Consider the following 26,450-nt stretch of genomic DNA (forward strand, 5'->3'; position numbering starts at 1 on the left):
ATTTGTGCCGATTATATTGAATCCATCTGGTCTAGGAACAAGATCCCAAACATCATTCCTTGTAAACTGATTCAGTTCTTCTTGCATAGAAATTATCCAGTCTGGATCTTCTAGAGCATGATCAACAGAAGTTGGCTCGATCAAAGATACAAGACCTAATTGACAGTCTGCATTGTTCTTAAGGAATGCTCTTGTTCTGATTGGATCATCCTTCTTTCCAAGAATGACATCTTCTGAATGACCAGAGATGAGTCTGGATGATCTTCTGACAGATGGTTCTTCAGAAATACTTAGATCCTCCAGAGAAGCTGATACTTGATCTTCTGGTTCTTTGCTTCTGAGGAGCTCTGCTTCTGATGCGTTGCTTCTTGGCTCAACAACTTCTGATATAACAATATCACAATCTGCAAAATTATCAAACTGCTTTGGTTTTTCAGAACCAAGCTTATCATCAAACCTGATATTGATTGATTCTTCTACAACCAATGTTTCAGTATTGTATACTCTGTAGCCTTTTGAGCGTTCAGAATATCCAAGAAGGAAACACTTTTGAGCTTTGGAATCAAACTTACCAAGATGATCTTTAGTGTTCAGAATAAAGCATACACATCCAAAAGGATGGAAATATGAAATGTTGGGCTTTCTATTCTTCCACAATTCATAAGGAGTCTTATTTAGAATAGGTCTGATAGAGATTCTATTCTGAATATAGCATGCAGTGTTTATTGCTTCTGCCCAGAAATGCTTAGCCATATTGGTTTCATTGATCATGGTTCTGGCCATTTCTTGCAGAGTCCTATTCTTTCGCTCTACAACCCCATTTTGCTGTGGAGTTCTAGGACAAGAGAAATCATGGGCAATACCATTTTCTTTGAAGAATTCTTCAAAGGATCTGTTCTCAAATTCACCACCATGATCACTTCTGACCTTTATGATTTTACACTCTTTTTCAGATTGAATCTGAATGCAGAAATCAAAGAACACTGAATGAGTCTCATCCTTGTGTTTTAAGAATTTTACCCAAGTCCAGCGGCTATAATCATCTACGATGACTAATCCATATTTCTTTCCTCTGACAGATGCTGTTTTGACTGGTCCAAACAGATCAATGTGCAAGAGTTCTAATGGCCTTGAGGTAGAAACAACATTCTTAGACTTGAATGCAGGTTTGGAGAACTTGCCCTTCTGACATGCTTCACAAAGAGCATCTGATTTGAATTTCAGATTAGGGAGTCCTCTGACCAGATTCAGTTTGTTAATCTGAGAAATCTTTCTCAAACTAGCATGACCTAATCTTCTGTGCCAGACCCACTGCTCTTCAGAAACAGACATAAGACAGGTCACCTTCTGACTTATAAGATCTTGCAGATCTGTCTTATAAATGTTGTTCTTCCTCTTGCCTGTAAATAGGATTGAGCCATCCTTCTGATTTACAGCCTTGCAAGACTTTTGATTAAAGATTATATCATAACCATTGTCACTCAATTGACTGATAGATAAGAGGTTATGAGTTAATCCTTCTACAAGAAGTACATTAGAAATGGAAGGAGAGTTACCAGACTTTATAGTTCCAGAGCCAATTATCTTGCCCTTCTGATCTCCTCCAAACTTGACTTCTCCTCCAGACTTAAGCACCAGGTCTTGGAACATAGACCTTCTTCCTGTCATGTGACGCGAGCATCCAGAGTCCAGGTACCATGACATGTTGTGCTTTGTCCTTCTTGCAGCCAAGGATATCTGCAATAGGAATAATCTTATCCTTAGGTACCCACATTTTCTTGGGTCCTTTCTTGTTAGATTTTCTCAAGTTCTGATTGAACTTGGGTTTAACATTATAAGCAATAGGAGGAACAGCATGATATTTTTTAATGTGAGTTTCATGATATTTCCTAGGTTGTGTCACATGCTTCTTGGTGTGTGTTATGTGAAAATTTTGAGCATGTGAAGTGTGCCTAATATCATGAGAGTGGCCATACTTGAACTGATCATACAATGGCTTGTATGTAATTTTCATTTCATCAACAGGTTCAAGTTTGTATGGGGTTTCACCCTCAAAGCCAATGCCAACTATTTTGTTTCCAGATACGGCATATATCATAGAAGCTAGCTGACTTCTGCCAATACTTCTAGATAAGAACTTCCTGAAACTTAAATCATATCCTTTCAGAATATGGTTTAGACTAGGAGTGGATTTTTCTGAATCAGAAGGAGATCCAACATTATTGGATAATTTTAAAAGTTTTTCTTTTAATTCAGAATTCTCCAACTCAAGCTTCTTTGTTTCAAATTCAAATTGCTTTTTCAGCTTTTTGTATTTGAGACTAATCTGAGACTTGAGTTCCAGAAGTTCAGTTAGACCGGAAACTAACTCATCTCTAGTAAGTTCAGAAAATACCTCTTCAGAATCTGATTCTGATGTAGATTCTGATCCGTCATCTTCTGTCGCCATCAGCGCACAGTTAGCCTGCTCATCTTCTGAATCATCTTCTGACTCATCCCAGGTTGCCATAAGACCTTTCTTCTTATGAAACTTTTTCTTGGGACTTTCCTTCTGAAGATTTGGACATTCATTCTTGTAGTGTCCAGGCTCATTGCATTCATAGCACATGACCTTCTTCTTGTCAAATCTTCTTTCATCAGAAGATTCTCCACGTTCAAATTTCCTTGAACTTCTGAAGCCTCTGAACTTCCTTTGCTTGGTCTTCCAGAGTTGATTTAGCCTTCTGGAGATCATGGACAGTTCATCTTCTTCTTCAGATTCTGATTCTTCAGGATCTTCTTCTTTGGCCTGAAAAGCGTTAGTGCATTTCTTGATATTAGATTTTAATGCAATAGACTTACCTTTCTTTTGAGGCTCATTTGCATCCAGCTCAATTTCATGGCTTCTCAAGGCACTGATCAGCTCTTCCAGAGAAACTTCATTCAGATTCTTTGCAATCTTGAATGCAGTCACCATAGGACCCCATCTTCTGGGTAAGCTTCTGATGATCTTCTTCACATGATCAGCCTTGGTGTATCCTTTGTCAAGAACTCTCAATCCAGCAGTCAGAGTTTGAAATCTCGAAAACATCTTTTCAATGTCTTCATCATCCTCCATCTTGAAGGCTTCATACTTCTGGATTAAGGCTAGAGCTTTAGTCTCCTTGACTTGAGCATTTCCTTCATGAGTCATTTTCAAGGACTCATATATGTCATAGGCCGTTTCCCTGTTAGATATCTTCTCATACTCAGCATGAGAGATAGCATTCAGCAAAACAGTTCTACATTTATGATGATTCCTGAAAAGCTTCTTTTGATCATCATTCATTTCTTGCCTTGACAGCTTCACGCCACTGGCATTTACTGGATGTTTGTAACCATCCATTAGAAGATCCCATAGATCACCATCTAGACCCAGAAAGTAACTTTCCAGTTTATCTTTCCAGTATTCAAAGTTTTCACCATCAAATACCGGCGGTCTAGTATAACCATTGTTACCGTTGTATTGCTCAGCAGAGCCAGATGTAGATGCAGGTGGATTTGTCGGAGTTTCACCAGCCATCTTTTAAATGAAGCGTTTTTCTCTTCCTGAATCTTTTCTAAACACGGTTAAGTGCTTGCACCTTAGAACCGGCGCTCTGATGCCAATTGAAGGATAGAAAAACACTTAGAAAGGGGGGGGGGGTTGAATAAGTGTGACTTTAAATCTTGGACGATAAAAATAAATTGCACAATTATTTTTATCCTGGTTCGCTGTTAACGAAGCTACTCCAATCCACCCCCGCAGAGATGATTTACCTCAACCTGAGGATTTAATCCACTAATCGCACGGATTACAATGGTTTTCCACTTAGTCCGCAACTAAGTCTTCCAGAGTCTTCTGATCACACACTGATCACTCCAGGAACAACTGCTTAGATACCCTCTAAGACTTTTCTAGAGTCTACTGATCAACACGATCACTCTAGGCTTAGTTCACTCCTAAGACTTCCCTAGAGTATTCTGATCAACACGATCACTCTAGTTACAAACTGCTCAGCCAACTGCTAAGACTTCCTAGAGTATACTGATCACACGATCACTCTAGTTCCTTACAACTTAATGTAATCTATTCAAGAGTTTACAAATGCTTCTTAAAAGCGATAATCACAACTGTGATATTTCTCTTAACGTTTAAGCTTAATCTCACTAAAATATTACAACAGCAATGTAGTGAGCTTTGATGAAGATGAAGATTCTGAGTTTTGATTTGAACAGCGTTTCAGCAAGTTTGATATAAGTTGTTTTTGGTGCAGAATCGTTAACCTTGCTTCTCATCAGAACTTCATATTTATAGGCGTTGAGAAGATGACCGTTGAATGCATTTAATGCTTTGCGTGTTCCGTACAGCATTGCACTTAATGTTATACGCTTTTGTCAACTACCTCGAGCCTTGTTCACGCTGTGTCTACTGACGTAGCCTTTAGTAGCTTTTAACGTTCCTTTTGTCAGTCAGCGTAGTCTGCCACCTGTACTTCCTTCTGATCTGATGTTTGTGAATACAACGTTTGAATATCATCAGAGTCAAAAACAGCTTGGTGCATAGCATCTTCTGATCTTCTGACCTTGAAGTGCTTCTGAGCGTGATACCATCTTCTGATCTTCAGTGCTTCTGATCTCATGTTCTTCTGATGCTTCCATAGACCCATGTTCTGATTCTGCTTCGACCATCTTCTGATGTCTTGCCAGACCATGTTCTGATGTTGCATGCTGAACCATTTGAGATACAACTTCTGAGCGCTGAATTATGCGTACTCTTTATATATATTTCCTGAAAGGGAAATTGCATTGGATTAGAGTACCATATTATCTTAAGCAAAATTCATATTATTGTTATCATCAAAACTAAGATAATTGATAAGAACAAATCTTGTTCTAACAATTGTGACTGATAGTGAGGAGGAAGAAGTTGCCTCAGAAGCTGTAGAAAAGGAAGAAGACAGTCGAATGGCTGCCAGAAGAAAAGAAATTGCTTCTGGAAAAGCAAAGGTAGTGGAAGAGAAGAAATCCAAGAAGCAGAAGCGCCGTGAAGCTGAACTTGCTGCTCTTCAGAATGTTTCTAAAGGTATTGTCTTCTCTGAACCTGTTTCTGCACCTGCTTATCAATCAGAAGTTGCACCAATATCTGTTGCCCCTCCTTCTGAACCTCTAAACCAAACAGAAACAGTCCCATCAGAATCACCCATTCTTGTCCATGCTCTCATTCCTCCCTCTCCTTCTCAAATAAACACTGTATCTGACCAAGTCATTGAACCCACTGTTCTTGACATACAACCCCTCCAAACTGTCATTCCTCTCACAACATCTTCACCCTCGTCTCTATCTCCTCCTTCTGAAAATAATGAACCCATTCCCTCCACCTCACTAAATAATTTTTCAGAAACCGTAGAAAATTTCCTTTTTCCACTTAACCGTGATCCGCAGCCCTACTCCATACTTAAACCAGATTTTGGTCTACACAAAATCAAACCTCGTCGTCCCTACAGTATTGGTGTACGCTTTACAATTGTAAAGCAGCTTGTAGATAGAGGTGTGGAAGTCCTTCGTGCAGCTCATCATGGTGGAATAGATGATGAAGCAATGCGAAAGATCTGGCGGTCCTTTAGATTCATGTCTGATGTTGCCTTTAAAGCCCTTCAGGATTCTTGTGAATATCTTGCTCCAAGACCTAAAAGGTTTCTAAGGGATGCTGAAGATTTTTGGTTTACTAGTTGTAGTGGCCGATTCTGCTTTGAAGAGAAAAAATTCATTGATGAGCTTGAATTAGCAAGGCTCCTTGCAGAACTGGAAGCGAATCCCTGCAGAACTCTTGTGGTCTGGCGACCAAAGTTCATGGTTCTGACTGGTGACTTTCAGGGGCTGTTCAATTGGTTCAGAATGAACCCTTCTGAAAGTGCTCTTGATATGGACTTTCCAGAAGTGGTCTATCCTGCAGCTGTTGCTGGTCCTCCTTCTCCAACAAATCTTGCAACCATTCTTCAAGCCCTGGAAGATGGAAATTCTGAGTTCCCAGAACCTGAATATGCTGAAGCTATTTCTGAGTCTGACTCAGATGTAGAGATGGAAGATGCTGAAGAGATTGACTGTTCTCATTCAGAAGATCATCCTGCTGAGAATGTGGTGGTACATTCTGATGATCTCCCTGAAGAGACTACCATGGAAGCAGCAGTGGAGAATGATATGCCAGTCAACAGAAGTCTGGAAGTTTCTTCTTCTGGTGAACCCTCCTATCTGGTGCGAACTTTGGAGGCCATGCAGAAGAATCAAAATGACCTGGCTTCTCGTCTGGATAGGTAAGATGAGACTAATGCAGAGTTCAGAGCATTCAGGGCAAGGCAGACTGGGAGCAACAATGGGATCCATGAGACACTAGCCAAGATTTTGTCAAATCTAGGATCTTAGTCTTTGTGTCTTAGTTGTTTTCTGTTTGTTTGTTGCATCTGTTTTCTGCATAACTCTTGTACTTCTGCTTATTTTATCAATGAATATTTGGTTCTCTTTCCATTTGTCCTGTGGTTACATCTGAATCTTTTACATTCTTTTTGATGTTATGACAAAAAGGGGGAGAAATAGTGATAAATGATTTGATTTATATTAGCAGTTGCTGGGAAGAAAGCTCCCACATTACTAACAGAAGCTGCAAGCTTCATATCTTTCTAAGTTGTTTTGCAGGATTGAAAGCTCAACATTAGAAGCAAAATCATGAGGAATCGCAAATTCTGTAAAAGGAATATGCTCATGGATTCTTGAAGCAAGTTGAGTGTTATGAAGCTTCAGAATCAGAAGCAAGAAGGAAGAATGTTCAGATATTCTGATGATAGAATATGTTCTGATTCATTCTATATGGCTTATATGGCTCTGATACATATTATGTGTTCTGAAACATATTTTATGTTCTGATTCATTCATGCTGACTTTTGTCGTTTAGTTTTGTTCTGTAACATTTCAGGATGTAGAGATGCTCTGATGATGCTCTGGTACATTCAACAAATGTTCTGATACAATCTAGCATGAAGTGATGTAAGAAGAAATTCAAGTTCTGAAGCTGTCCGATGGAAGCAGAAATCAGAAGCTGTGAATGTTCTGAGGATCTAAAGAAATTCAATGTTCTGAAGCTGTCCTATGGAAGCAGAAATCAGAAGCAGTGAATGTTCTGAAGTTCAAGCATATGTGAACGTCTCTACTGAAATACTCAGGGAAGTCTTTTATTTATAAAATTCTTCTAGTATTAATTTCAGGGGGAGATTGTTAATCTCAGGGGGAGACACAGTCACATTATGTTTATATGCTTATGCTATAACTGTGTAATTGTCTTTTGCCGTCTGTTATTCTGATTGCAAATTCATATCATTTATATATGTTTTTGTCATCATCAAAAAGGGGGAGATTGTTAGAACAAGAATTGTTCTGATCAATAATCTTAGTTTTGATGATAACAATGTATATGAATTTTTCTCAAGATAATGTGGTACTCTAATCCTATGAAATTTCCTTTTCAGGAAATATATAAAGAGTATGCACAAATCAGCGCTAAGAAGCTTTGACTCAGAAGGTTCAGTATGCAACTTCAGCACATGGTCTGGCAAGACATCAGAAGATGGTCAAGCAGAATCAGAACATGGTCTATTAGAAGCATCAGAAGAACGTGAGTTCAGAAGCAGAAGCACTGAAGTCATGGAATCACGCTCAGAAGCATATCAAGATCAGAAGATCAGAAGATGCTCTGCACCAAGCTATTTGTACTCTGATGATATTCAACGTAGTATTTACAAAGAACAAATCAGAATCAAGTACTAGATGGCAAGCTACGCTTATTGACAAAAGGAACGTTAGAAGCTATTAAAGGCAATGTCAGTAGTCACAGCAAATGCAAGGCTCGAGGTAGTTGACAAAACAGTGAAACATTAAATGCAATGCTGTACGGAATACGCAAAGCATTAAATGCTCCCAACGGTCATCTTCTCAAACGCCTATATAAATGAAGTTCTGATGAGAAGCAAGGTTACAAATTCTTGACAATTTCTGTGAATATTAACTTGCTGAAACGCTGTTCAACTCAAAAGCTATCAAACTTCATCTTCAACCTCACTACATTACTGTTGTAATACTTTAGTGAGTCTAAGCTTAAATCTGTAAGAGAAATATCACAGTTTGTGATTATCGCTTTTAAGAAGCAATTGTAATACTCTTAGAATTTGTTTACATTAAATTGTAAAGGACTAGAGTGATCGGGTTGTGATCAGTATACTCTAGAGAAGTCTTAGAAGGTCTCTAAGCAGTTGTTCCTAGAGTGATCGGGTTGTGATCAGTATACTCTAGAGAAGTCTTAGAAGGTCTCTAAGCAGTTGTTCCTAGAGTGATCAAGTTGTGATCAGAAGACTCTAGAAGACTTAGAAGTTGTCTAAATGGAAAACCATTGTAATCTCGTGTGATTAGTGGATTAAATCCTCAGTTGAGGTAAATCACCTTGTATAGGGTGGACTGGAGTAGTTTAGTTAACAACGAACCAGGATAAAAATACTTGTGCAAATTATTTTTATCTTACGAGTTTTTGAAACTACACTTATTCAAACCCCCCCCCCCCCTTTCTAAGTGTTTTTCTATCCTTCAATAGTGGTTTAGAAGAATATTTCCAGCTTCTTCACCAGGAAGCCAAATTGATGTTCTCGACATTTGGATGGAAATTGGATTTGGGCTTATCGCATACCAACCCAATTTGGTAGAAAGATAATTCAACTTCAGTCAATTCCTGCCAAGATCCTTTTTTATCAAAGAGGCCAAAATTTGTCTGGCTACTGATAAGTGAATTGAGGCATATTATAAGGAGTGTTTGGACTTTCACGCTAAATAAGTAATCAATTTGAGTCCTTTTGAATTCAAAAATTCTTTTACTGCACCAAGGAATTTGAAGATTGGTAGTCTGCCAACTACAGACGTGTTATTGTGGATTCTTCGATTCTCCTTCAACATATAACCGATATATTTTCTTGCATGCAGAATAAAAAGAAGAAAAGCTTAGACACTCACATTAAGGAAATTCGAGCTTTCCAAAATTTATTTAAAACGTGTTGAAAAGGAGACGAAAAGCTATCATAGAGAACATACACTCATGAAAAGGGATAACATACCCATCATACTTATTACACACACTCTTATCGTTCTCAAGGATAATGATTCCCCAGATATACTAGGGCCTCACCTCAGTAAAGGTTCGAACCAAACCACTCTCATAGGCGAAAGTAGAAGTTGTATCCAATGTCTTATGATCCACTAACTCTGAAGAAATGTCACCATTTCCCTTGTGATGCATGGTAGGTGGAATATCCAATCTAAAGAACACTTCCAACACACAAATGGGAAATATGGAGATTCAGAAGTCTCATCGATTACACCAACAACAAGAATTTGAATGACAAAGAGATCAAAAAGTTCACTATCCAAAAAATCCTAAAAAGGGAGTGAAAGCAAGAATAAGAAGTTGGCTTTACCTTAAAAGAAATAGGTTGGTTATTTGTGTCAAAGGCCTCCAAATGAATATCACATATGAACTTACCCAAGAAGTTGGAATAAAATAGCTCACGAGAAAGAACAAAGTTGACAAGACAGGAAAAATATCTTTTACAAGCGGTGAATGGAAGAAAAGAGAAAAAAATGATACTTCATAGATCTTTTACATGTGCCTCAACCACTGAAAATCTTACTATCCACTACGCACCATCCACGGTCGAGATTTTGTCAAAGGTTGTACAAAATACTCAAGTACCCTAAGAAAGAGGAAACATCATTACCAACTAGTATAGAGATCCACGTCTTGTTCCTTCGAAAACATTACTTATTGTAAGAAAGACATTTAAATGCAATTGTTCTCAATGATAATGACATCATGTCAAAGATCTTTGTCTCCTTAAACCAATCCGTCAAACTATGGCATACACGACAAGTCCTTGTCCTTTGAAGCAGGGACAAGGGCTTAAAGGGAAACTGTTATGGGGCACTCATAAGGCCAAAGACGAAAGGCCTAGAGGCGAAGCAAGGAAGCAAATGTGAGAAATAAGTGTTCCTCTATTCTTGCCTAAAGCAAACAATTCCACTTCAGAAGCATTACCAACCTTCTAGCTAAACTAGATAGCTATTTATGATCCACATCATACTTTCCAATTTCAATTTAAACTGCTCCAACTATAAAAGATAGAAAGTGTGTCATTCTTTAGCATTCAAATTCATTATCACTCAAACATTATTTTTTATTCCCTCACAAATTTAAACATTGAAGCGTTATCCATCAAATTGAAAATATGTTATTATTATAAATAATAATTACATACAAAGCATAAACATTGATTTTTTGTTTTCTGTCATTTACATAAAAATCGTATTTATTTATTTTTTTTATCAAAAGAATCTTATATTTAAAATGGGTAATATTCCAACTCAGAAATTTAATCTGTTTACTGAAAAAATGTAAGCCACGAAAATACTTAGTGTAGGGTCAAAGATATTAATAAGCGTGGATTATATTAGACTAAGAAAACTTTTCTCAACATTCTGACACACTCTATGGCCCATTTTCTGCAAAAACTAACATGAACAAGATGCTGAAATCTTTTCTTTATGCTAACTTAATGATGCTGCTTCCTAATTAAATAAAACCAAAATTAAAATAATCTCACAAAGTCAAAATACATATAACCAACCAGTCAAATTACTCAACAATCAAATTCAAAGCATCTTTGATTCAAATTTTGACAGGTAAAAATTTACCTTATACAGTTTCATTCATATTCATCTGCATAATAATTATATGATTTGATTATTTATTATTATACTGAAAATAAATATTTAAAAAAGGAAAAAAGAAAAAATTGTCATAGATAGATCTATCTATATATCTTTTATTGTGAATTTTTCAGAGATGGTTTCAAAAGCAGCTATAGTGTTGTTCATAGGTTTATTGGGAATGGTTTATCAAGGAACTCAACTTCCTCCACCAAACAGTGATGATTCTGTTAATGGTGGTGGGAATTGTGATGTGGTTTCATCAAGGATTAAGCTTAGTGATGGAAGGTATCTTGCTTATAGAGAAATGGGTGTTGCAAAGGACAAAGCTAAGCATAGTATTGTTATTGTTCATGGATTTGGAAGCTCTAAAGATATGAACTTTCCAGCATCTCAGGTATTTTACCCTTGATTTGATTTGATTTGATCTGAGATTGTTTATTTATATGAAATGCTGAATTAATGGGTTTAGATCTTAATTTTGGGGAATGAGTGGAAATTGATGCAAAATGTTTGGGATACTATGCAATATGCACAAATGATTGTTTAAAATTGAGTATCTGTAATTGGGGCTGGAGTAATGTTGTTGCAATAGTCTCTGCAACTGCATCGGATCGCAATTGCTGTGTGATTTTAAATCGTGTGCGCTACCGTATTAAAAATCACATAAGATAATTTTGGTTTTTGTAGGGAAGGTCAATGTAATTTTGATGCATCTTTGCACTGCATCCATTAAATATGCTGATTAAGATGACATTGACACTGAATCTACAGGAACTAATAGATGAACTAGGAGTATATATTCTGCATTATGATCGAGCTGGTTACGGACAAAGTGATCCAAACCCGAAACGCACACTGAAAAGTGAAGCACTTGACATTGAAGAACTTGCTGATCAGTTACAAATAGGATCAAAGTTTTATGTGATTGGAGTTTCAATGGGATCGCATGCTACTTGGAGTTGTCTCAACTATATCCCTAACAGGTAAATTGCAACCTCAAGTTTCAAATTATGTGGCTTAAATGCAATTTCGATTTTGAGACCATATTTTTATATAATTCTATGTTCTGTTTATGTTAAAAATCCGATATTAATTTGACCACAAATTCAACATTTGTGAAGGCTAGCTGGTGTGGTGATGATAGCACCAACCATCAACTATGAATGGCCTTCCCTTCCAAAGAGTCTTGTAAAGGATGATTATAGAAGGAAACTTATCAAGATAGCTATGTGGCTTGCGAAGTATTCCCCTCGACTGTTACACTGGTGGGTGACTCAAACATGGCTCCCTTCCAATTCTGTCATAGAGAAAAACCCAGCATTCTTCAACAAAAGAGATATTGAAATTTTAGAGAGAATTCCCGGGTTTCCAATGCTTACTAAGGTAAATTACATGTTTCTTTCAATTAGTTTAAACTTTAAAGTGCTATAGCAGGGTTTTAAATCGCGGTTGCATCACAGCCCTTATACTGCTGTCAAATGTGGTTGATACTACTTCAGTCACAGTTGCAACGCCATAACAAATATTGATGTTGCAGATTAAATTGCAGCCACAATATTTTGAAACTTGTATTATAATTTATAACTAATATTAGGGTTGTCTTAGAGGACGTATAAGGCGGGCTATCACAGGATCCGAAATTTGTCACGGTCTGTGGCTAAATAGGGCCTCATAAAATTTTGTCATGGTTAAATTATGGTTAAATAGGGTCTCTGTTTATTTTTTATGGTTAAACTGCGGTTAACCTAGACAACGCCTCCAAAACGTTGAGACAACTTTGACTAATATTTTAGTAATTGGACCGGAGATTGAACCAGTGAGACCTTCGTTTGTAGTTCAACTAATTGAATCAGACAACTAATAAATTAATTAATAAGTACTAATAAAAATAAACGAGCTTAACCAACCAAGGTCCAACCTAGTTCGATTTGATTCTAAGAGACTGAGAACTGACCCTAGTTGAACCAATTGGCTGACCGACTAGTTCCTGGTAGAAGCGGTTGGTCCAGTCTGATTCTTAAAATATTGGCAATACTTTTTCTGTGATGGTAAATGTGATGATTGTATGTATGTTCCTATTTACAGGATATGCTGAGGCACCAAGTTGTTTTTGACACTCTAAGGGGTGATTGGATGATTGCCTTTGGAAAGTGGGAATTCGATCCAATGAAACTTAGTAATCCATTCCCCGACAAAAACCGAACTCCGGTTCACATTTGGCAAGGCTATGAAGATAAAGTAGTTCCCTCTCAAATTCAAAGATTCATTTCAGAAAAGCTACCATGGATACAATATCATGAAGTTATAGATGGTGGCCATTTGATTGTACATTATAGTGGCTTAGGTGAGGCAATTTTGAAGGCACTTTTACTTGGAGAAGAAGATACTTCATATAAACCTAGATCATCAATATCTGTATCTTGATTTGTAATGATATATGGTGATAATTCAACATGTTTATTGTTGGTTTATTTTTTAGGAGAATGTTAGACTTTATGTAAATGATATTTATTGATTGAAAAGATGAAAATAACATAACAAGTATATTGTCAATTTTGAAGTATATGTTAGCAACATTTTTGTGTTGAGGACTTTTTGTTTTGGGTTGAAATGTATTTGTTATGATAGAGATTTTATTGCTTCACGTTAACCAACTTTCTCTTCTTTGGAATCATTGGTTTTGGACAGTATGGTCAATAGATAGATAACGAGATGCTATTTTGGATCGATGCTAGACATGTCGGCTGTGATCTAAGAATATAAGTCTGAGCTGTTTATTGATGTTTGAACTGAGTGGAAATGTTTACAAATTTTTGTGCTCCACTATCTTGACTTCCTACACATTTTCCATAGATTGAGGGTGTTTGCTTTCTCCCTCTGGCCGAATTCTGTAAGTTTGTGCTATTCATCACAAACTTTTAATGGAATATTCTTTCCATATTTGGCATATTACCCATCAATTTTTCTTTATGCTGTTGACATAGTTACTACTATAAATAGTATATTTTTTTGATAATAATTTTATCTTATCTATCGAAAAACCGAAGTATAATTCATTGACACGCCATGTTTTTTTTTTAAAATAAAATAAAATCTATTCCGTTGGTTTTAGTTAAAACTCAAAAAATAAACTAATTTAAAGTACATGCTTTGAATCTCAGCAGCTTCATTTTTTATGTTTTTATTTCATTAAAAACGACGAATTCTTAAATATTTTATTTTTAATCCAAAAATAAGTCATTTTTAACCTCGGTTTTGTTTTCACTAATATATATATATATATATATATATATATATATATATATATATATATATATATATATATATATATATATATATATATATATATATATATATATATATATATATATAGTAGTGTTCCATACTCGGGATGTTTGCAAGGACGCGGCTTGGAATGATCTCCGGATTGAGGTACTTATGCGAGCTACCCGAGGACTACTTTTAGGATGTGATCGAGTACCCAAGTCGGTTGGTAGGCAGGTGCCGAATACCACACATGGGCGCGTACCAAGGGCACACGAAGGGTCATAACACAGCTCGGGTGTAACGCCTAGCTGTTACATGTAACTCGGCCGTAACCGGCGTTTGAATGTGCCATTCATGGCTTGATCATAAAGACGTAAAGAACGTCTGTAACGATGGGAAGTCCAAAAGGCACCTCTTTATTGAGGTTATAGGGACTAAAACAAGGCTATAAAAAGGGGCTCCCGCCAATGGGATAAGCAAGACATTCATTCTTGGAGCAAAGTTTACAGTACACTGCCTCCAAATCCCCTAAACTCATAGCAATACCATCCAGTTCCTAAACTTCCCTCAACTCTGAGGGCAAGCCCCAATATACTAAGTTTTTCTACACAAGAACATTGGTGTCCACCGTGGGGCCTCGGTAAAATTTGTCCTAGGCCACACTCACTAACGGATAAATGACTTCTGAGACTGACCCCGTAGACATGGTGCAAATGTTGGCCATGATCGATGAGCTGAGGCAGAAAAACGAGACATTGCAAGACAATGTTCAGGTTTTGGAACTCCAAAGTCAGGGGATGCACCGACAGAAGAGGAATTTCTTGTCCCAAGAAATTTGGGAGGATCAAGTGCCTGCAACTTCCGAGCACCGTCGATCACCACATATAACGACAAATCCGACCCTCATGAGCAAATTATTGTTGTTAACAATCAAATGACAGTGATAGGCCCTACTGACTCTTTGAAGTGCAAACTGATCGTCGGTACTTTCAGAGACGTAGCCTTAAGAGAGTATATGAGCTTACCTCAGAAATCCATTGAGAACTATTAGGACCTCGCCAAAAAACTGGTACAACACTTCTCGACTAACAAGCATCGTAAAATCACCACAACAACGTTGTTCAATGTTCAGCAAGGGCATTCCAAGTCCCTCAGGGAATACCTTGCACGATTTAATGAAGAAACTATCAAAGTTTCCCACCCTAATCAAGAGTTGATCGATGGAGCATTTCAGCACGGTCTCCGAGCTGGCCAGTTCAACGAGTTGTTGGCTCAGAAGCCGACCTCAAACATGAACGAGATTATTACTCGGGTCGAGTGCTATATCAAAGGTGAAGAAATAAACCGGGAGAAGAGGTCTCGGGATTCTTCCGAGAAGTCAAAAGTCTGGGAGGAAAACTCTGGGAAGAAGCAGGATCAACAGCGGCCTATTCCCCGGGACAAGCGAGATGGTAGACCCCTCAGAAGCCGAGTAGGCGACCGCTAGAGCAGAATCCAAATCCTACCTCTTTGAACACAAAATGTGGGACAAATTCTAGGAGGTGGCCCATTTGAATCTCATCTTGGATCCTCCTAAGCCAAAGAAGGCCAACACTGTGCTTGGGAAGGACGTCGGGGCCTGGTGTAGTTACCATCGCCTCCGAGGACATCACACTGATGATTGCAAGAAATTAAATAAGGAGATTGATATCCTTATTCAAAGGGGGCACGTATCTACCTACGTGAAGGATGATAAGAAGAGAAATCCTGACAGGGAGGAGTCTGATCAAGAAGGCTCCTCGCGCCGCAAAAAAGGGAAAGAAACCGAGAAAGTTCACGATATCAGAGCAACACATCATACCCTCAATATCATAGCAGGTGGATTCGAGCGGGAGAGGGGGAACGAACTCGTTCCGGAAGAAGTATGCCCAAACTGTGATGCACATCTTCGAGACAATGGTGCACGACGACGAACAAGACTTGGATCCATCCGGTTTCTCCAAGCGAGACGCCATGAGAATGTTTACTGTGATATTTGGTAAATAAACGCTAGTCTTCCAAATAAAATACTTTGGTAACTTACAGGATCGACTAGATTGATCTTATGACATGTGTCTTAGTTTTTATGATTATGTTTAGAATAAGACTCATATTTTAACAAGAATACTTTATTGATAAAAACATTAAGAATTTCTTAAAGATAACAAATGCTAAAGAATGTAAATTAAAGCAATTTCGATTGAATGATTAGAATAATTGGACTGTTAAAGGTTTCGACCGAAAATTAAAGAGACATAAGATATATAAGATATATGTAAATGAATCTATACATAGTCAATGGCAAGAATTTTGTTTATTTTTTTGATACTTATCAATGAGAAACAAATGTCTTGTGTCTTGTGTTTTTTTATATATTAGTAACAAATATTTTTTAAATATTTATTTTAATAATTATTAGTTATAAATAATCAATGAGCATATATTAATCACGTATTTTTATAAAATTTATTATTTTTTATAATTATTAGTTATAAATATTTATCCTATTTTTTTGTAATAATTGATAATCAAATTTTTTATTTCATTTTAATAAATCTAATATAGGTCAGTGATACTCAAGATCACTCGGATGAGATAATAAGAGATTTCTTACCGTTTAATCAAAGATCTTTGGTTCGAACTCAGTCCTGAAAACACAATAGTGTTAAATTCTCTTGAGAAAGTGAAAATTCTAGTAACTCACACGCGATGTCGTACTGGATGTTATGACATCCACAAATACACAGAACAAAACGTTAAAACAGAAGTGCATAAAAATAGTAAAGAACACAGTAAATTGTTCACCCAGTTCGGTATACAACAATACCTACTATGGGGGCTACCAAGCCAGGGAGGGAATCCAATATAAGAAGAATTAATTCAGAGTTAAACTCCCCCGTTTACAACTCCTCACTTAAGACCTACCCAATGTAATTCCAATCTATTCCTAGACCTGAGTATCTCCACTCACCCCCCTCAATCACAACAGTGATTACAAACAAACATTAAACAAATTAGAGAGAAGACACACTTCAAGAACACACCTTGATTTGCTTAAAAGCTTCAATCAAGAGACACACACTCGTGCTTAAAAGCTTAGAGTGACAAAGTACATAAACAACCTATTCCAATACAATCATCAAAAGACAATTGCTTGGAGTACAAGGGACTAAACACACAGCTACATAACTACGGTTCTTCACAATTAACAAATCTTTCTCTCTGCGTTCCAAATTAGGATTGCAGTCTTCTTATATGCAGCTCTTGGGCCTCGGGCTTTCCAAGAACAAATTAGGGTTAACCAAGTTAACCTAATTTACACCTCATCAGGTTGTTACAGAATGTGTTGTTATCGAAATCTTCTAGGCGAAATATTCAGCACACAATAAAAAGTTTCCTAAATTGTAGATTGAGAGAAATCAGGAAACATAATAATAAAACATAACAGCTCCTGCTGTCAGACATGGATGTCATGACATCGGTCATGACATTCACTAACAAAACCTGTATTAGCTTAAACATATGCAACCTGCATAACACCATATAAATCATGTCATGACATCAGTCAAGACATTAAACACTCAGGTATGTTTTACCACAAATGCAGCCAACATGAAAACACCCACAGAAAGAATTCTGTTGATTATTAGGGTCCTCTCCGACTCGATTGATCATTGTTCGTAATTTTAATTGAAAAAAAACATTATTAAATTAATTACCGAGTGTTAAACTAAAATATCTACCTCAGTACAATATCTTAAATATGCATACATAGAATGTAAAAAAGATTATGTCATAAATTATGTGACATTTTTTTTCTTGATGCTATATTATTCTCAGTATTTATCTCATTTTTATTTATAAGATATAAAAAAGGTTAATTTAATTAACTAATACTGACTAATGGTAGTATATTATAAATATCATATTTTTATTTATAAAATATAAAAAATTTAAATTTAACTAACTATCACTGAATAATGATAGGAACTTGTTTTAGAGTTGAATTGTACATTTTAACGGATTTTAAAATGATTTGTTTTGAGAAAAAAATGTGAATAAAAATAAAATGTACAAAACGTATTGTTAGTGTAGTATTTTTTATTTTCTTGAAAATATTTTAAAAAAATCTAACTTTAAATAATTCTTTTTTGTCTAGAAATACTTTAAGTAATTTTTTTATCACAAAAATTTTATATATTAATTAAATTCATATAATATATTTAAATAATTTATTTTAAAATATTCAAAAAATATAAATTTAATTAAATGATAAGTGACAATAAAAAAGAATAAGTAGTATAATGATTTTTAGTGAATTATTCAAAAAGATAATGTGAAAATAAGAAAATGACATATCTAAAAAAGAAGTTAACATATGATATTTATTAATTTTTTCTCTCTCCTACATCATTTATTAAAATACAATGTTCAAGCGCATATATATATATATATATATATATATATATATATATATATATATATATATATATATATATATATATATATGTATATATATATGTATATATATGTATATATATATATATATATGTATATATATATATATATATATGTACATATATATATATACATATATACATATATACATATATATATATACATATATATATATATATATATATATATATATATATATATATATATATATATATATTAGAATATATGTGAATTACTCATCTTTAAATTAATATTAAATTTATTCTACAAATCTATAATATAAGAAAATTTACTGTTCTGGATTTCACCAAAATGCCCTTTGATTATCTTAGTCTAAATTAATATTTTTTGGGCAAATAATGTCTTTTGCTGATTTCTTCCAACCATACAATATTTTTAGTGGGTCAACAACAACATAAATTATATTAAATATAATTCATTTCCCTTGCCCATTATTATGATTTACTTTTTAGCAGACCACTTTTCTCCTCTTCGCGACAAAAGCCTGCGCCAAAGCCTAGAATTATGGTCACATGTACACGCTACCTCATATATTGTCTTTTAATTTCCATTTTCCTTACATGCTTTGGTTTTCATCTCTCTCTACTTATTCTTCAACCTCTGTTTCTTCTTTGCTGAACCAAGGCATAACCCACAACTCTTCCAAAGTCTGAATTAGTTTTCCACTTCAACATGGCAAGACCTTTGAGAAAGTGAAAGACATCAATGAAACGAAGGAACTCTGGAAGATAGCCGTCAAAATCCATCACAATGGACACTTGTATTCAAGAGTAAATAGAACTTTGAGATGATACTGGTGGATAAAGAGGTGAGTTTATGGCTTTAGGGTTTTTTTGACTTGAATCTTTGGGATGACAATTGTTAGATTTAGGGTTATTTTACAAAGTTGCAGATAATGGTTTTAGTCGTTGATGTTGGGTTGTCGGTTTTAAGTTTTAGAATTTTTTTTCAAACTTCCACATGTTCGCTGCTGAATTGGACTGGTTTTAATGTGAGCATTTTTCTGTTATATAGCAAGTCTTGAATGGCATACATTAGGTTGCCGTGTTTGCGGGTGGCGTTGATACATTTGCAACTGAAACCAAAGGAACTGTTATCATTCATTCATTTGCGGGTGGCGTTAATATTCTGTTCTCATCAAGGCTGTAGTTGATTCTGGTGCCAAAGTGGTTGTAATAAGCGGATGGGAAGTAGGAGAGATGGCTTTACATTTTTGCGAGAGTGAATTTTCTTTTAATTTGATGCTTTTTAATTGCCTCATGACACCTGTACATAAAAAAATGAACTATGTAATCATCATTTTTAATTTGAATTTTGAAGTCATTCTATGAGGCTATGTGTGTCAGTGTGTGGTTTTCTTACCCAAAATTCGTGCTTGCAGGCTTATGGTTCTAAAAATCAGTTCTAAGTTTGAACTGCGTCGATTTTGCCGTACAACCGGTGTTGTTGCTATGTTGTGTTTTTGGCACAGGTCAGTTATAATATCGTCTGCAATGAAACTATTTCCTTTTATGGTGTAAGCCATCTAACTGGTTTTGTTAGCTGTCTACTGTCATGAAATATCTTATAGTTGTTTTGCTTAAGAGGGTGAACACACTATCTTAATCGAGATTTAACAATTATTAAGTTCAAAGACTTCCATCCCCTGAAAAGTCTAACTCTATTGAAAGAGGGATGATGTTAGATGACACATTCTTTGTTTTTATGCGCCACGTGATAGTGGAATTAAGGTGAGTTTCATAATTTTCTTTGACATCTACTTTATTGTTCTATTCTTTTCGATACATTACAAATGCTTACACAACTTAACTATCCCTTCGATGCTTAATTTCACTGATTTGATTTGGATAATATTTACCCAACCTTTATTTAGAATATTAATTCAGAAGTTTTTGGTAATATCTTTTATATATCATTTACTAACGAGGTCCAGTAAGTTAGTTTTATAATTGTTTCATGTATTCCATGTGAGGTAATTGTTAACACTTTGCCATGCAAAATAATGTCATGTTCTGTAAACTTCTTCAATCTTCACTTTACTCTACAAACAACAACCAAGTATTTTTCAGCCCCTACAACATGTTCTGTGAATTTTTCTATTTTCTTCTTTGTAGCTTCAATACCAATAATTTGATTTCCTTGACCTTAAGATATAATATAAAAGATTGATGTTGTTCTTATTTCCTGGCATATTTGACATTAAGACGATTCGAGCTATTGGTATGTCATATGCTTTTATTTAAGACCTATAATATGCATACCTTCTGGAAAAAACAGTGTGTATCTTTGATTTTGCAGTATGTGTAATGTTCTTAGAATTTGAATTATTGAGATTTAGAATTAGATTTAATTGAATATTGTTGTATTAATTTCAAATAATTGAAATTCTTAATGTCCCATGCTTGAAAACCAACCCACTTCTTGCATTAGTAGCTATTAAGTACTTGAACTATTTCAGTATCTGGATTCTCTAACGTTTTGTGAATCTTTATTTATGCCGCATTTGTTTTGATGAAAAATCTCAAAATAGGGGTAAAAGACACTCCACTTGTACCAGACACGGTAAAATCTACCGCCTTCTTAGATGCGTGCAACTTACTTAAATGTAGTAATGAGGTTTCTGGGAATGAACTAAATATACGATTACTGTCTGATTGAGTGCACAAATTATTTTCCATGGTTAGAACTTGAGCTTTATTACAAATAGATTCTAGCAGCTATAAAGGTCTATCCTTGATCGGTTGAGTCACACTTCGAATGTTCGGTCCTGAGTAAGAGAGGTGTGTTAAGTGCTCTACATTAGATGAGATATGACCTCGAAATGTGTTTATAAATGGGAGGTATCCCTCACCTTATAAATTAATTTATTGAAATTTAATGATGCTATTCTTTGCACTTGAGCTGTTTTTAATATTTTTATTTACGTTTTGTTTACAATTCGCCGCCGCCAACTTCCAAACGAAAGAAGCGGAAAGTTGGAAGCAAAGAATAAAAGATTTTGTCCTGGGAGGACCTGAAACTTATTCTCCTTATTTCAGTGTCTTTGCTTGTGCTGTGAAAAACACTGATTTTGAGTGTTTCTATTGGCTTTTTCAGGGGGACATCTTGAGAACAATTATAAGTCAAACCATCTGAAAAGAATGAAAGCAATGGCAACATGAATCTACCAGAAGAAAATGTTTTTCAAGAGAAGAAAGCTCCTCAAGATGAAAACAATGGTGGTGATGGTGGTGAGTCTTGTTGGAAATTATAAAACAATAATTACCATAGTGTGTTCTAATGTGACAAAAAATGGGAATAGAATTTTGATTGTTGCATAATTTTTTTTTTTGAATTCAAATTTACAACATTTCATGAAGGAGTGCCCTGTGTCATTATAGATGAACCATTGCAATATATGGTGAAAAGGTGTTGTTTCATCAAGAGTTGCAAACTTATGAAACAACACATGCATGGCCTATAAATACACATTTATGAATCCAAAATGAAACACAAAAAATCATAAATCCTCTTCATTATTCCAGACACTCTTCCTTGCATTCGAGTTCTTCACCGATCTTATGCAGACTCGAGTAAGGCTGACATTATCCTGGGTATTCTTGATTTCCAAACTCTAAGACAATTAAGAGAGTGCTTGAAATACTTTTAAGGAAAGTGACTCCATTCACGATTCAGCCTGGATCCTTTTGATCTTTCCGATATTTCTAACAATCTTAAAAGTATTTATTCCTCAATGGCTTCCGACGCTGCAGTTTCAAGCATCAAAGTTATGAAACAGGATCTTGTCAAATTGGATCATTTTGATGGAACTAACTACACCAGATGACAAGACAAGATGATATTCCTACTGACTGCCTTGAAGGTTCATTATGTCTTGGATCCCGACTTAACACCAATTCCTGAACCAACCGAAAATGATTCTGAAGAAGTCAAGAAGGAGCGCATGAAACGTAAGGAGGACGAACTACTATGTCGTGGACATATTTTGAACATGCTATATGATTGTCTCTATGATCTCTATACGAATAATCCGTCGGCAACAGAAATCTGGAAAGCACTCGAATTCAAATTCAAGGCTGAAGAGGAAGGTACGAAGAAGTTCTTAATTTCTAAATATTTTGATTTTAAATTCATAGACTCTAAGCCCATTCTTACCCAAGTGCATGAATTGCAAGTCCTTGTGAATAAAATAAAAGCAGTAAAAATAGACATCCCCGAGACCTTTCAAGTTGGTGCAATCATTGCAAAGTTACCACCTTCTTGGAAAGGCTACAGAAAGAAATTGTTGCATAGTTCTGAGGACTTCTCTTTGGAGAAAATCCAAAAACATCTTCGAATCGAGGAGGAATCGAAGGAAAGGGAGAAATCAGAATATGCAGGTCTTTCCAAAGAAAATGCTGTGACCCCCAAAGGAAAGAAGAAAGATGATGACATGAAGAGTCGTCTTGGACCAAAGAAGGAACATAACAAGTTCAAGAATTCTGGTGGTCCTAAAGGTCCAAAAAATGGATGTTACGTGTGTCGCACCCCAATTTTTGACCTGCGCATTTCATTCATTCTTGGTCATGTCGCATCTGTATTTCATTTAATTTAGTTTTCGCATATTTTGCATATTTTTGAAATGAAATAGACTTTTAATAAAGTCAACAAAAATAGTTTTCGTTTTGCATTTTTTTTCATCTTTGCATATTCTTATCCTAGTTACCATTTATCTGGGTTTTTACGACTTTTGTTTCTTTTATTATTATTACTAGTTTTATTATCATTTAATATTATTATTATTAGTTTTATTTTTCCTTTTTGTCAAATGTACATAAAATATATATAACACAAAAAAGGGGTTTTTTACAATTGAGGCCCATGTTGTTCTTAGCCCACTTTTACAAAAAAAATAGTACAGAAAAGTCAAACAAAAATGCTTCCCACGGTTTCTTGCTCTGCACAGCAAAACCAATTTCCACTACCCTGCTACAACTGTCCAAACCAGTCCAAAATTCTGCTCTGCTCCACCCAAAAACCTGCACAAAAGATGCCAAAGATTTCACAAATTTGTCCATACAAGAACCTGCATTAGAAAGCCATGAATCATATACCAAATGTGTTCAAATTTGATCCCAAATTCCCCCCAAAAATTCAACTCATTCACCTATAAGAAGGCTGCTCGGCACAAGCAAAGGGGGGGGATTCAGAAAAAGGACAGCCACAAAAATCGACCAAAAACCAAAAAGAACTCCCACCGAAACCTCACAAACAGTCGCCAACTAAGAATCACTCACCATACCTTCATCCCTCAAATTTTCAACCAAACCTCTCGCTGCCTTACTTCACACAACACCCCTCATAAACACCAAAAATCCCTAAAAACACTCAACCTTCAAACGCAGTAGCAATACACACGCATACACAGAGTAAGAAAGAAGAAGGATTCAAAGTTTTCAAATAGCTACAAACACTCATAAAGAAGAAACAACGTACCATATCTATCTTTTCTGTCATTTATTTTCACTTTGTTTCTTCTGTGTACTTGTAACTCCGAATCATAATGAAATGGTGGTTATCGGAATCGCTAGGGGTGGAGTTATCGATTTAAGGTTGTCGTTGTTGGTTCTTAATTCCTTTGTGTTTATTGTTTGCTGGTGATCAAGAGGAAACGATTCAGAGGAAGGGATTTGTTGTGTGTTTTGGTTTTGTCTGAAACAGAGAGAGTGTTTTGATCGAGAAAGGGAAGCGAGAGATCAAGAGAAGAGAACAGAGGATTTTTTTTCTTTTTTTCTTTTCTGATTTTCGTGAAATTGTTTGGCTCAAGCTATGCCGTTTCAGTTATGTGGCTGGATTAGGGTTTTCTAACCCGGTTCGGATCCGGCCCAACACACCACAATCACTTGTTTTTTATTGTCCTCTGGGCCGCTGCAAACACACCATGGCCCAACAATTTTCTTTTTTTATTTTAATGAGTTTCTGTTTTTGTTTTACTCGGGCCTCACCCCATCAGATTTTCAACACCCCTTTAGCCCATATTTTGTTTCTTTAATTTTTATTTAGAGTTTAACTTATTTCTATTTTTTTTTTCTTTAAAAATACCTTTTTATAAAAACACCAAAAATATCTTCTTTATATTTATCTTTAAGATTTATCAAAGAATATTTTAAAACTTCAAATATATCTTTTAAATCAAATTGAATTTTGAGTTTTAATTGGAGAAGAAGGGTTTGTACGTACTTGTATAAATTGTTCTAAAATATTTAGGCGATGGCCGTTAAGCCTTTGTTTGGATGTTTTAACTCCATTAAAGACTCCATAAAAACTCGATTTAACTCACCTTTTTCTACAAAAACGCTTTCTTTTAACATTCGACTCGATTTTAGTCTATAATGGATAATGAAGAAGGGTTTGTACGTACTTGTACAAGTTGTTCTTTAAGCGCTTAGGCGATGACCGTTAAGCCATTGTTTAAGTGCGTAGACTCCGTTAAAGACTTCATAAAACTCAAATCAGCAAATTCTTTTTTCAAGTATTTTTAAGCGATGGCCGTTAAGCTTTTGTTTAAATACTTGAATCCAATTAAAGATTCTTTCAATCTCAATTCACCTTATCTTTTACAAAACAATTCCGATTCATTAAATCATAATTCTTTTGATCACCTACGAGGGGGTTGTACGTACTTGTACAATTTTCTCTTTCAAGCATTTAGGCGATGGCTGTTAAGCCTTTGTTTGGATGTTTGATTTCTCTTAACAAACAACTTCAATTTATTCATACCTTTTAATTTTAAAACTTTTTTCATAAACGAGACACTTAGTCAAAATTCAAATGCAATTATACTTCCACATATGAAGATCGAATGTTTTCCACTCGAATGCGATGATGGCCAAAATCTTGTTTTATCTCGATTTAGTTATCCATTCTTGTAGTGATGCAAACAATCTCTTGTCCATGTGCGCATAGTATTGTTTGAATGCGATCGAGTACCTCTCGCTAAAATCAACCAACAAATTCGTAGTTTTAGCCCGAACTACGATTGCTCTGACTTTCCCATTGCACGAGGGAATACGTAGGCACAAGATACAAATGTCTTGGCGAGCACAATAAAAAAAAACCTTTTTTTTGTCCCCTTTCTTTTTTCCAACCTAATAAATAACGCAAATAAATATTAAGCTAACAATTGATCACAAGATTAACTAAATGGGTCCCATCGAGTACGATGGAAGTGAGGGGTGCTAACACCTTCCCCTTGCTTAACCGACTCCCGAACCTAAATTTGGTTGCGATGACCATCTTATCCTATTCTTTTTTTTCCGTGGGTTTTATCGATATTTTCCCTTTCCTTTTGGAATAAATAAAGTTCGGTGGCGACTCTGTTGTACTTCGAACGCGTGAAAACGCGTCGAGTCACATTTTTACCGCTACAGAAAGTGGCGACTCTACTGGGGATATCCAAGAGAGTCAACCCTAGTTTAGTTTTTTCTTGTATTATTGTTAGCTTTATTTACTTTCTTTTTTTTATTTCCTTTATTATTTGATTTCTTATTGTATGGTTGGAATATCTTGATTATTGGCACTTTATGGACAAAGCTCTACATCCGAGTTTGAGAAACACATAAGATAAGATGGTGGTTTAGTATTAAACTTGCTTGACGTAGTGTCAAGTGGGAGGTACTAATGCCCCGCCTAGAGTAGGTCCTTTGAGAAGATGTCTTTGGTTAAGTAAGTTATTTACTTGAGCGATGATGTTTTCAATTTGGATCGTTAACTCTAGGGACCTTTAGAAAAACCCTTAAACCATGACTTTTTAGGAAATGGTGGTTTCGCACTCAACTTGCGTAACGTAACTATTACCGTAGGTAAGTGCGAAAACCACACTCAGAATAGGCTTCATTTGAAAACATGGT

General features: G+C 35.6%; 1 protein-coding gene across 2 annotated transcripts; it reads left to right on the forward strand.

The window, feature by feature from the left end:
• The first annotated feature begins 10,569 nt into the window (after window positions 1–10,569).
• On the forward strand, window positions 10,570–13,620 carry LOC131637562 (uncharacterized). Of its 2 annotated transcripts, none has more exons than XM_058908162.1 (5): window positions 10,570–10,767; window positions 10,965–11,191; window positions 11,569–11,780; window positions 11,919–12,180; window positions 12,883–13,620. In XM_058908162.1, exons 2-5 carry the CDS (start codon window positions 10,976–10,978, stop codon window positions 13,219–13,221), a joined length of 1,029 nt encoding a protein of 342 aa, XP_058764145.1. In that variant the 5' UTR covers window positions 10,570–10,767; window positions 10,965–10,975; the 3' UTR covers window positions 13,222–13,620. The 2 variants fall into 2 exon arrangements, with proteins under 2 accessions (XP_058764145.1, XP_058764144.1); XM_058908161.1 differs by having other exon boundaries at window positions 10,929–11,191; window positions 12,883–13,619.
• The last annotated feature ends 12,830 nt before the right edge of the window (window positions 13,621–26,450 follow it).

Source organism: Vicia villosa, unplaced genomic scaffold, assembly GCF_029867415.1.
Source record: "Vicia villosa cultivar HV-30 ecotype Madison, WI unplaced genomic scaffold, Vvil1.0 ctg.002029F_1_1, whole genome shotgun sequence".
Taxonomy (NCBI): Eukaryota; Viridiplantae; Streptophyta; class Magnoliopsida; order Fabales; family Fabaceae; genus Vicia; species Vicia villosa.